Source organism: Dendrobates tinctorius, unplaced genomic scaffold (genome assembly GCF_039654945.1).
Source record: "Dendrobates tinctorius isolate UK_male_01 unplaced genomic scaffold, ASM3965494v1 ptg000132l, whole genome shotgun sequence".
NCBI classification, from domain to species: domain Eukaryota; kingdom Metazoa; phylum Chordata; class Amphibia; order Anura; family Dendrobatidae; genus Dendrobates; species Dendrobates tinctorius.
This window is the reverse complement of record NW_027361800.1, coordinates 6217439-6230896: the sequence shown is the minus strand read 5'-3', so window position 1 is coordinate 6230896 and position 13458 is coordinate 6217439. Positions and strand designations below refer to the sequence as shown.

Here is a 13458-nt window from a genome sequence, read left to right as displayed (position 1 = left end):
GAGAAGGGGGTGTAGAGTCTGACGGCATGGACCTCAAAAGAAGGGAAGACAAGTGAGGGTAGTTGAGGGATAACCTGAAAGGTACATTTTGGTGATAGGAGCAGACCAACGCCTCCACCAGCTCTATTGTCTGATCTTGGGGTATGAGAGAAGTGTAGCCCCCCGTATGAAAGAGCAGCAGCAGCGGTAGTATCTGACTGCTGGATCCAGGTTTCAGTAAGAGCCAGAAGGTTAAGAGAATTAGAAAGGAAGAAGTCATGAATGAAGGAGAGTTTGTTACACACTGAGCGAGAATTCCAAAGTGCACAATTAAGAGAGACAGATGGCATGCAGGGAATATTAATAAGATTAGAGGGGTTTCTGAGTGTAGCAGTGGGGGGGTTTGACTTTCTATAACATGGGGGACCAGGGTTGGGAGCAATGTCTCCTGCAACTAGGAGAAGGAGGATAGAAAGAGTGAGCAGATGGTTAAGTGATTTGTGAGAGCGTCTCTGGTGTTGAATGGTGGGACTGGCTGGATCTGTGCAATTTAACAATGTGAAAAGAGCATGAGTGCTATACATAGGAGAGGAAAGGAGCGAGGGGCCAATATGGATGGAGTGTGGAGAGTTAATGCCAGGGCGGTGGATGTGTGTGAATGCAGCGGCCAGGATATAAATTACACAAATGCATATGGTATATATTTGTTGTACTCCTATAATGTACAGAGTATTGAGTGCATTTACTGAACATACATTTCAGTAGGCCAACATTTCGGATTTTAAAATAATTTTTCAAGCTGGTGTTATAAAGTATTTACTGAGATAATGACTTTTGGGTTTTCATTGGCTGTAAGCCATAATCAACATTAACAGAAATAAACACTTGTTATAGATCACTCTGTAACGACTCTATGTAATGAGTTTCACTTTTTGTATTGAAGAACTGAAATTAACCTTTTGATGATATTCTAATTTAGTGAGGTGCACTTTTGTATGTTTTTGTGTGTTTAGCAAAATATAGGAATTTCCAGCAATAAATTATATATAATTCTTATGCTCCTAATAATCTCATATTTTATTTGCCTAGAGATGGACGTGACTGGGGAGATCATGGTCGTAAGATGGAAGAACGTGCCAGACCTGGTAATAAAAAATAAAAGCTCTGGTATCTACTTTCTGTAATTGCAGTATTTTGTGTTTTACAGCAGTGTTTCTCATCTTCATTCGTCACATACCCTCAACAGGTTATATTCTGTATAAATAGAATTAAGGAGTTAAAATGAACAACGTTGCATTATATTCTTATAAGACACTGTTCACAAGCAGTGTGTTTTTTCTGCGTTTTTGGTGAATTAATCTTTATTAAACATGTACTGTAGACAATTCACACAAATCACAGCAAAACTAAAACACAAACATGCAAACACAGCAAAATGTGTGCATGATGCAAACTATAGCAATCATCAATTTTTTTCAAGGATTTACCGTATTTTGCGGATATAAGACACATCGGATTATAAGACGCACCCCAAATTTTGAGGCGAAAAATAGGGGGGAAAAAACCCTTTTTTTTATAAAATGGTGGTGCTTCTTATAATCCATGCGTCTTATTGCTTACCAGAAGTGGTGTCTGCGATGAAGCGGGGTCCCAAGGTCACTGCTGGAGGAGGCAAGAGTGGAGCGTTGCTGCAGGCCGCAGGCTTGGATGAAGGGGTGTTCCGATGTGCGCCGCTGCGGGTGTTTGGTGATGCGGGGACTCTGCCAACATTTTGTGAAAGCCCCTGCACTTGTGTGGTTTACTATGTGTTGGACTCGCGGAAAATGGCTGCCGGGGGAGGCGCATGCGCAGATGGAGATTCCGGCCCCAAGATATCGGGAGATGAGATCTCAGCGCTGAGAGGCAACGCTTCACTCTTGCGTCCTCCGGCAGCAACCCTGGGACCCTGCTCCACCATGGCCGGTAAGGTATATCTGCATTCTAAGACGCACCCCCATCCCCCCCCCCCGCAGTAAATCAATTTTTTTTAAACAAAAGTGGTAAGGAACCTTTCACCTCTTACTAGAATGTCACACCTAGCCTTGGCTTTTCTGCTGGAAGTGACCTGTAGTAATTCTAACTTTTAACAGTCGAGTATGGGCAATACTTCTCTTATAAACTCCTCGCCGACACATCATTTCACTGTTCACGATGAGCACGTGCTATCGTAAGGTTTGTCCTATATTCTGGAAATGTGTGTATGACTGTACATGGGCTGAAAGCTGCCAGTCAAATGGTATGGCTTATACAGAGCTCATGATGACCTGGCATCAGGTTTGCTAGTCCAGTAACCATCTGCTTTTGATAAAACTGGGATTTTTTTCAAAACTTCACTCACTAAGTATTCCAGTAGGTGATACATCACTGGAATCGGTCGTCTCCTACATTGTCAAAAAGCTAGCGATTCCCTTTAACACTCTCCTCTCTCTCCCTCCCCATCTCTGTCTCCTTCACCTTTGTGTCCCACCCCCCCACCCCCCTTTGCCTCGGTGTCTCCCACCCCCTGACCCTTGGCCACGGTCTCTAAGGCCCCCTTCGCCCGGGTGCACACGGTCCGTAATTGGCAGTTCTTTGGACGCAGCACATGTCCGCTGCGTCTGCTGTGGTCTGGAAAAGACGCGCTGCATGTCTCGTCTCCGCGGGTCATCATCAGGTGTTTGTTCACGCATAGTGGACAAGGGATTACTTGAAATCCCATCCACTATGCTGCAACATCTGGACTCTGCAGATGTACGCAGTGTCCAACCCGCAACGTTTACTGACCGTGGGACTGTACCCTTACTGATACTGATCATTTTAACCCCTTAATGGCAGACAATTTGGTACTTAATGGCCCCATCTGTGCCATGATGACCCGCTGAGACCATGGAAAGCCGCTGAGACCATGCTCACAGTATGGTCTCAGCAGCTTTCTCCATAGGTATAATATATTGCAATGCTGGAGCATTGCAATGTATTATACCTGCAACAAAAGTCAAAGTCCATAAAGGGACTAGGTAAAACAAAAACATTATTTTAAAAAATGTAAAAAAAAAATAAAGAATAATTTTAAATAATTCTCCTAAAAAATACACATTTTTATGTAAAAAAAAAAAATAGTATAAACAAAAAAAATACACGTTTGGTATCGCCGCGTCCGTAAAAATCCCATCTATAAAAGTGTTACCCTAGTTAACCTCTTCAGTGAACACCATAAAAAAACAAAGTATCAAATGATACTTTTTCCAAGCGGTATCATCATACCGCTCGGAAAATGTGCAATAACACGCGATCAAAAAACTGGATATAAATAAACATGGTACCGCTGAAAACGTCATATTGTCCAGCAAAAAACAAGTAAAAAAGTTATAGCTCTCAGAATAAAGTTATGCAAAAATAATGATTTTTTTCTGTAAAAGTTTGTGTAAAAAAAAAAAGCCAAAGCAAAAAAGAGGTATCGCTGTAATCGTAGTGACCTGAAGAATAAAGCTGCCTTACAAATTTTACCACGGGCGGAATGGAAAAAAAAACAAACAATTCCTGATTTGCTGGTTTTTGTTCATTCTGCCTCCACAAAAATCGGAATAGAAAGCGATCAAAAAAGTTGTGCCCGAAAATGGTACCAATAAAAACATCACCTCGTCACGCAAAAAACAAGCCCGCACATGACTGTCGGCCGAAATATGGAAAAATTATAGCTCTCAAAATACGGTGATGCAATAATCTTACAAAAAATTCTTCCAAAAAATAGCGTCTTTTAGTGTGTGACAGAAGCTAAACATGAAAAAAGGGTATAAATCTGGTAACTCTGTAATCACACCGACCCGAAGAATAGTCACCTAATCACTAATACCGCATGAGGAATGGTGTAAAAAAATAAAACCAATTCTTCACCTTTTGTGGATTTGTTCATTCTGCCTCCCAAAGATCGCAGTATAGCGATCAGTGGTTTACCCCCACATATGGGGTATCAGCGTACTCAGGACAAATTGCACAACAACTTTGGGGGTCTAATTTCTCCTGTTACCCTTGTGAAAATAAACATTTTGGGGAAAAATCGTGGGAAAAAAATCATTTTATTTTCACGGCTCTACTTTATAAACTTCTGTGAAGCACTTAGGGGTTCAAAGTGCTCACCACACATATAGATAAGCTCCTTGGGGGTCTTGTTTCCAAAATGGGGTCACTTGTGGGGGTTTTCTACTGTTTAGGCACATCAGGGACTCTGCAAACCGCAACATGACACCCGCAGACCATTCCATCAAAGTCTGCATTCCAAAACGGTGCTCCTTCACTTCTGAGCTCTGCCATGCGCCCAAACAGTGGTTCCACCCAACATATGGGGTATCAGCGCACTCAGGACAAATTGCACAACAACTTTTGGGGTCCTATGTCTCCTGTTACCCTCGCACTCAGGACAAATTGCACAACAACTTTTGGGGTCCTATGTTTCCTGTTACCCTTGTGAAAATAAAATTTGGGGGCAAAATTATCATTTTCCCTTCACCCATTACTGCACACCTGAGAGAGGGATCCGCCCCGCCTGGACAGGAACCCACTGAGATATAAGGGGCGGCACCTCTCCCCCGCTTCAGTTGGGTTCCTGTCCTGGAAGGGAATCCCACTGTCAGCGGTGCCTACCATGGATAAAGGTCCCAGGCCCGTCCCGGCACGGGAAGAACAGGGTGCCTTACCTGTAGCGCCGGCCGTCAGGTCCTGGAGGCACAGTCCCCGGTGGTCCCTCGGGCTCCGGGTTCGTGTGGGCATTTGTGTGGCGGCTCCTGGAGGCTCCACCGCGCCTCGCTCCCCCAGCGCACCTAGCGAGCGAGTGCCGTGGGCGTCTTCCGGCCGCTGACGTCAGCGGCGCAAAGGATCATGGGCGCGCTAACTGACGTCAGCTAGGCGACGGTGTCATGGCGCCGGGTGTGACGCCGGCCGACTTTTCCAAAGCGGTCGGCCGGCGGTCGCAGGGGGAGGGGAGGAGACACCCACCAGGACGGAGGCAGGTTATTTAAACGAGCGGCATGGCGGGCGATCAAACATGGAATCAGAGCAGGAGCGATCACTGTCTCCACCAACTCTGCCTCCCTCACAGCCCTCCGGCTGCAAGCATGGAAGCCGTTCAAGCAGCAGTCGCAGGTCGGGGGACTCTCACAAGATCCAGAGAGCACAGATCACGTGCTCCGACGCAGCCTCAGAGTCTGGTACCCTTGATTACGGGTGGTGAGTGATCTTCGTGAATGCTAGCAATCTGTTAATAGGGGATCCCTGTTGTATGTTTAACCTGTTGTATGTTTAACCCCGTAGGAAAAGCCTAAGAAAGCGGGGAGTAAGAAGAACAATAGGGATTGTGCCATATGTAAAAGCCCCCTAGCAAGAGACTGGCAGAAAGACCTCTGTGCCAGTTGCACCCAGCGAACCATGGCAAAGAAGTGCCTAGTTTCGCAGCCAACCTTGTCGGCCCTTAGGTCAGAGATGGAAGGTTCAATTAAGACCTTGTTGAAAAAAGGGAAAAAAGGTAGAAAGAATCCCCCTAGTTCTCAGTCAAACTCCTCTTCGGCCTTGTCTCAGACCGAACACCCATCCTCATATTCCTCAGACAGTGACATGGGTGGTAAGCCATGTTTTCCGGTAGAAGACACGGATGCTCTCCTTAAGGCCATCAGAGCAACGATGGGCCTACAGGAAGAAAAAGTGGCTAAATCCCTGGAGGATGTCATGTTTGGGGGACTACAAGAGAGGAAAAAACGGACCTTTCCAGTTAATGAAAAGGTCCACCCACTCATTGAGAGAGAATGGAGGAAACCCGAGAGATCAGGGGCTCTTCCCTCCTCCTCTAAGAGACGGTACCCCTTTTTTAGTATTTTTTATTATAGCGCCATTTATTCCATGGCGCTTTATATGTGAGGAGGGGTATGCATAATACATACAAGTACAGTAATCTTAAACAATACAAGTCACGTCTGGTACAGGATGAGAGTGGACCCTGCTCTCGAGGGCTCACAATCTTGAGCACAAGGATGCAGAAATATGGGACAAGGTTCCAAATATTGATGCAGCGGTGTCCATGTCTTCCAAAAAATCGGCTCTGCCCTTGGAAGACTCGGGTTCTTAGGGGGACCCTCTAGACAAAAAAGCAGATTCCTATTTAGGGCATGCATGGGAAGCAACAGCAGGAGGATTGAAGCCGGCAATAGCAGACACCTGCACGGCACGTTCCCTAATGATTTGGCTGCAGCAGTTAGAAGAGAGACTAGCGTCAAAAGTCCCAAGAGAAAAAAATATTGGCAGATATGTATCTTCTGCATGGGGCAGCAGCTTTTTTTTGGCAGACACCTCGGCGGACTCTGAGGTTGACAGCTAGGGCGGCGGCAGGGTTATCAAATGCCGCCAGACGCGCGTTGTGGCTTAAAGGCTGTCCAGGTGACCTGCAGTCTAAAGCTAAACTGTGCTCTCTCCCCTGCGATGGTCGTTTTTTTATTCGGGAAAAACTTAGATGATATCCTGGAGAAAGCAAGCAATAGGAAGAAAGGCTTTCCCAGATTCCCGGCAGATCAGAGAAGGCCGCCCTTTCGGAGAGCAAGATTCAACAGGGGTCGTCCTCTGGCCGACAGTAGAAGATGGGAAGATAAAAGAAAAAAGGAGTCCGGATTTATGTTTGGTGGAGGCACCTCCACTTAAAAAAAAAAAAAAAAAATCCCCACAATGACACCAGCATTCCGGTAGGGGGGAGATTGGCACTCTTTTCTCAGGCCTGGGGAAAGATCTCTTCCAATACCTGGATCTTATGCATTATAAGAGAATGCCTGAAGATCCCCTTTATTCGCATGCCAAAAACAGCATTTGTCATTACCCCTATCAGGAAGGCGATCGAAGAGCAGTTGGCCTTAGAATCAGAGATCCTGAGCCTAGTAGACAAGCAGGTCCTTTCCGAAGTCCCGAACATACAGGAGGGAATGGGGTTCTATTCCCCCCTTTTTCTGATAAAAAAAAAACAAAAAACAGATCAATCGTTCAGGACAATCGTAAACCTCAGAGGCCTCAATCGGTGGATAAAAAAATCACACCTTCAAGATGGAATTGGTGGCTACAGCCATAAAACTGCTATATCAAGATTGTTTTATGGCCGTAGTCGATTTTAAAGGATGCATATTATCACATCCCCATCCACCCAGGTTATCAAAAATACTTGAGTGGCTCTCTATATCCAGGGCGTGCTCAGGCATTTCCAATTCAGGGCCCTTCCATTTGGCATATCTATAGCCCCGAGGGTCTTTACCAAAGTCATAGTGGTGGTGACAGCCTTCCTCCGAATTCACAACAGTCATAATACCCTATTTGGAAGATTTCCTAATAGTGGGCAGCTCAGAGGACCACTGTACGGCACAGTTGAGCCGGGTGACCGACACCTTACGGGAATTAGGGTGGATGATAAATTTCAAAAAATCAAAACTACAGCCCCTAAGAAAATAGACCTTCCTAGGATTTATCCTGGATTCAGAGCAGCAAGCTTGTCTGCTACCGGATACCAAAATAGAGAAGGTGGAGAAGGTGACTTTGGCTGCCTGAGACCAGCCTCACTTGACATTGAGAAACGCGATGTCTCTACCTAGGTACCCTGACGTCCTGTATTCCGGCGGTCAGGTGGGGTCAATTTCACACCTGACAGCTTCAGGGGGGAGATACTGTCAGCACAAAGATCGCTGAGAGGGCGTTTCGAAGGAAGACTGGAGCTATCCTTAGAGGCCAGAGACTCTCTCAACTGGTGGCTGGACAGGACAAACTTGGCTTCAGGAATGCCATGGTACAGACAGACGACCGATATAATACTGACAGACGTGAGCTCCTCGGGGTGGGGGGGCACACCTAAGGGGTCATGGGGCCCAGGGGTCCTGGAGGCCTCAAGAGATGGGCGCATCTTCCAACCTGAGAGAACTGTGGGCAGTGAACAAAGCCCTAAGCCACTTCGTTCCCCTACTCGGGTCGTAATGTCCGGATTATGTCAGACAACAAAGTAACGGTGGCGTACATCAACCACCAGGGGGGTACAAGATCACACTCCCTAATGAAGGCAGCGAGCGACATTCTTTGCAGAGCGGAACAACACCTACACTCCCTAACAGCCTTGCACATAAAGGGGGCAGAAAATATAGAAGCCGATTTCCTGAGCCGCAATACTCTGAGGCAAGGAGAATGGGCTCTAAATCGGTCCGTTTTTCAAAAAAATAACACAGCTTTGGGGGAAACCAGTGATAGACCTCTTTGCCAACAAAAACAGGCAAATAGAGAGGTTTTGCTCACTAAACCCGAGGGAAAAACCATGGGCAGTGGACTCATTGCAGATTCCGTGGGACTTCAGACTAGCCTATGCGTTCCCCCCCCCCCCCCCCCCAGTGGCCCTGATCCCAACAGTAGTCAGGAAGATCGGGAATGATCAAACCAGGGTGATCCTAATAACCCCATTTTGGCCAAAAAGGCCCTGGTTCGCTCTGCTACGAATGATGTCCCTCTCAGATCCATGGGTTCTGCCAGAAATCCCGGACCTACTAGCTCAAGGTCCAATATTCCACGCTCAGGTCAAGGGATTCCATCTGACGGCGTGGAATTTGAAAGGTCGCTTCTAATGGATAGAGGGTTCTCTCCCGGGTTGGTGGCCACCCTGCTAAAGAGTAGAAAGCCAGTGACGACCAATATCTACGGCAGAACATCGAATAAATTCCTGCAATTCCTAGGTAAGCCGTTAGAACAAGAGCCCCCGATTAATGCCATCTTTGAGTTTTTACAATCAGTATTGCAGCTGGGGTTAGCGGTAAACACTCAAAGTTCAGGTATCTTCACTAGGTGCGCTCTATAACTGCCACTTGGCAGCAAATAGATGGGTAGCCAGATTTATCAAATCCAGCCATAGGTCTAGGCCTATCCCAATACCTAGGATAGCCCTGTGGGATTTAAACCTAGTACTAGAGGCCCTTACAAAAGAACCATTTGAGTCTTTACAACAACAACCCATAAAATATCTTACCCTAAAAACGATCATTTTAGTGGCCCTTACATCGGCCCGTAGAGTAAGCGACTTGCAGGCTCTCTCAGTGAATCCACCCTATACACAAATTTTTCAGGACAGGGTGGTATTAAAAACAGACCCCGCTTATCTGCCTAAGGTAGTTTCAGATTTCCATCGAAGTCAGGAGATTATCCTTCCATCCTTTTGCGAAAATCCAAAGAACTCAGGGGAGGAAAAATTCCATAATTTGGACGTTAAGAGAGCCCTGCCAGAATATATATGTCACTAGCCAGTGGAGGAGGTCCCAGTCCCTATTTGTAGCTTTTCAGGGTGCCAGGAAAGGCTATAGGGTTTCAAAAGGGACTATTGCCAGATGGATTAGGGAGGCCATTAGTGTAGCCTACTCGGCTAGTGGTGTTCCGATTCCTGACGGCATCAAGGCTCATTCCACCAGAGCCGTGGCGACCGCCTGGGCTGAAAAGGCAGAGGTATCGATTGAACAAATTTGTAAGGCCGCTACCTGGGCCTCACCTTCAACCTTTAAGCACTATAGATTAAACCTATCCTCCTCGGCTGACTTAACCTTTGGTAGAAGGGTGCTATAAGCGGTGGTCCCTCCCTAAGGTGATAAGAAGTCTCCAAAAATCTCTCAGGTGTGCTGTCATGGGAGAAGGGAAAAATCACCATGGTTACGTACCGGTAGCTGTTTTTTCCGGAACACATGACAGCACCCATATATTCCCCCCCTTTTCACCGTATGGGTGTGCACGATTAGTAGGGTGCATTTGTGTGATGTGGTGTTGGATTAACTAACTGGGAAGTCCTCTCATGCTCTGTAACCAACTGAAGCGGGGGAGAGGTGCCGCCCCTTATATCTCAGTAGGTTCCTGTCCTGGCGGGGCGGATCCCTCTCTCAGGTGTGCTGTCATGGGTTCCGGAAAAACCGGTTACCGGTAAGTAACCATGGTGGTTTTTGTGGGAAAAAAAAATTATTTTCACTGCTTGTTATAAACTTCTGTGAAGCACTTGGGGGTTCAAAGTACTCACCACACATCTAGATAAGCTCCTTGGGGGGGGATCTAGTTTCCAAAATGGTGTCACTTTTAGGGGGTTTCCACTGTTTAGGCACATCAAGGGCTCTCCAAACGCAACATGGCGTCCGATCTCAATTCCAGCCAATTTTGCGTTGAAAAAGTCAAACGACGCTCCTTCCCTTCTGAGCTCTGCCATGCACCCACACAGTGGTTTGCCCCCACATATGGGGGTATCAGCATACTCAGGACAAATTGAACAATAACTTTTGGGGTCCTGTTACCCTTGGGAAAATAAAAATTGGGGATGAAAAGATCATTTTTGTGGAAAAAATGATATTTTAATTTTACAGCTCTGTTATAAACGTCTGTGAAGCCCTTGAGGGCTTAGAGCTCTGACCACACATCTATATAAGTTCCTTGAGGAATCTAGTTTCCGACATGGGGTCACTTGTGGGGGGTTTCCACTGTTTAGGCTCATCAGGGGCTCTCCAAACGCGACATGACGTCCACTCTCGATTCCAGCCAATTTGACATTCAAAATCTCAAATAATTCTCCTTCCGTTCTGAGCATTGCCGTGTGCCTAAAGTTTGGTCTTCCTCCACACATGGGGTATCTGTGTACTCGGGAGAAATTGCACAACAAATATTGTGGTTCATTTCTCCTGATACCCTTGACAAAATAAATTATGTCCGAAGAAAGTTAAATGTTCATTTTTTCCTTCCACATTGCTTCAATTCTTGTGAAGTGCCTAAAGGTTTAATAAACTTCTTGAATGTAGTTTTGAACACCTTGAGGGGTACAGTTTTTAGAATGGTGTCACTTTTGGGTATTTTCTGTTATATTGACACCCCCCCCCCCCCCAACTCACTTCAAATGTGAGGTGGTCCCTGAAAAAATGGCTTTGTAAGTTTTGTTGTAAAAATGAGAAATCGCTGGTCAACTTTTAACCCTTATAACTTCCTAACAAAAAAAAATTTGGTTCCAAAATTGTGCTGATGTAAAGTAGACATGTGGGAAATGTTATGTAGTAACTATTTTTTGGGACATATCTCTCTGATTTAAGGGCATAAAAATTAAAAGTTTGAAAACAGCAACATTTTAAAAAATTCTCGCCATATTTGGGTTTTTTTCGTAAATGCAAGTCATATCGAAGAAATTTTACCATGAAGTACATTATGTCACGAAAAAGCAATCTCAGAATCAGCGGGATCCGTTGAAGCGTTCCGGAGTTATAAGTACATAAAATGACAGTGATCCGATTTTCAAAATTAGGGCCTGGTCATTAACCTACAAAATGGCTTGGTCCTTAAGGGGTTAAATCAGAGAGTGGAGTCACACAAAATACTTAATAAATAACTTTTCCCACATGTCAACTTTACATCAGTACAGTTTTGAAAACATTTTTTTTCATTGTTAGGGCTTTATAAGGGTTAAATGTTGACCAGCAATTTCTCATTTTTCCGAGAAAATTTACAAAACTATTTTTTTAGGGACCACCTCACATTTGAAGCAAGTGTGGCGGTTGAAATAACAGAAAATACCCAAAAGTGACACCATTCTAAAAACTAGCCAGCTAGAAAGCCCAACAATAAATGTGATAATCAGCGTCCAAAGAACCCAATCATGAGAAAACATGGGGAAGAAATGTTACCAGAATAAGCTCATGTATACAGGAAAGTTCAAGAGAGCCTGGGCCATGAGTGGAAGCCCAGGGGAAGTGGCAACACGCATATCGCGTAGCATGTACGGCCTCGTCAGGGGAAGTGCTAAAACTAAACATAACTAATTATGTCAAGTTTGATCACATACCAGTGTGGGCCGGTGAACAGGTTTCAAAGGCTGACGTGCACAGGGGAATCCGGTGCAGACGGGTCGATCTCTCAGCCAAAAAGAGAGTGCACATGCGTGAAGTGGAATTGTAGAATTGGAAGGGGCCATCTGGTCCAACCCCCTGCTCAAAGCAGGATTCGCTAATTCATCCCAGACAGATGTCTGTCCAGCCTCTGTCTGAAGACTTCCATTGAACGAGAACTCACCACTTCTCGTGGTAGCCTGTTCCACTCATTGATCACTCTGTCAAAAAGTTTTTTTCTAATATCTAATCTGTCTCCTCCAATTCAGTTTCATCCCATTGCCTCTAGTCTTTTCATTTGCAAATGAGAATAAAGATGATCCTTCTACAATGTGACAGCCCTTGAGATATTTGTAGACCGCTATTAAGTCTCCTCTCAGTTTTCGCTCTTGCAAACTAAACATTCCCAGATCATGCAACCTTTGCTCATAAAACAAGGTATGCCAACCAGTCACCGTTCTGGTCGCTCTTTTCTGAACTTGCTCCAGTTTGTTGATGTCTTTTTTAAAATGTGGACACAGTATTCCAGATGAGGTCTGACCAAAGAGGAGTGGAGGGAAATAATGACTTCACGTGATCTAGACTGTATGCTTCTGTTAATACATCCTAGAATTGCATTTGCCTTTTTTGCTGCTGCATCACACTGTTGACTCCTATTCAGTCTGTGATCTATTAGTATAACCAAGTCTTTTTCACATGTGCCTGTTGCTTAGTCCTATTCCTCCCATTCTGTATATACTTTTTTCATTTTTATTGCCCAGATGTAGTACTTTGCATTTTTCCCTGTTAAAAATCATTGTTAGTTGCTGCCCACTGCTCCAGTTTATATCTTTTTGAATCCTCTCTCTTCTCTAGTATTAGCTATCCCTCCTAGCTTTGTATAATCAGCAAATTTAATCAGTTTACCCTCAATTCCTTCATCTAAATCGTTGATAAAGATGTTGAACAATACAGGGCCCAGGACAGAGCCCTATGGTAACCCACTTGAGACATTCTTCCAACTGGATGTGCAGCCATTTACCACTGCTCTTTGGGTCCGATCACTAAGCCAGTTATGAATCCATCTAACAGTTGCCTTGTCCATTCCATACCTAGTCATTTTTTCACTAAGGATTGTGTGAGATACTTTGTCAAATGCTTTGCTGAAGTCAAGATATACTATATCTACAGCATTTCCCTGATCTCCCCCCCCCCCCCCCCCAAATCAGTGATTCCGTCATAGAAGGAAATTAAGTTAGTCTGACATGACATATTAGTTACAAACCCATGCTGATTCTGTTTAATGACTTCATTCTTATCCAGGTACTGACATACATGTTTAATAATTTGTTCAAAGATCTTTCCTGGTATAGAAGTCAGACTCACCGGCCTATAGTTACCTGGGTCCACCTTCTTCCACTTTTTGAAGATAGGAACAACATTTGCTCTTCTCCGGTCTTCTGGGACTTCTCCTTTTCTCCAAGAATTTTCAAAGATTATGGAGAGGGGTTCAAAAATTTCTTCTGCTATCTCCTTCAGTACTCTGGGGTGTAATTCATCTGGACCTGGAGACTTGAATTCATTTAGGTTA

The 13458-nt window shown here is 44.9% G+C and overlaps 1 protein-coding gene across 6 annotated transcripts in view; it reads left to right on the top strand.

Annotated features, from left to right (window-relative positions):
• Positions 1 to 13458, top strand: part of LOC141048054 (scaffold attachment factor B2-like) — a 350882-nt gene that overhangs the window by 295318 nt on the left and 42106 nt on the right. For all 6 annotated transcript variants that reach the window (XM_073543402.1, XM_073543397.1, XM_073543398.1 and 3 more), the window contains one exon: positions 1069 to 1124. In XM_073543402.1, coding sequence (XP_073399503.1) covers positions 1069 to 1124 — 56 coding nt within the window. The remainder of the gene's footprint in view (positions 1 to 1068; positions 1125 to 13458) is intronic.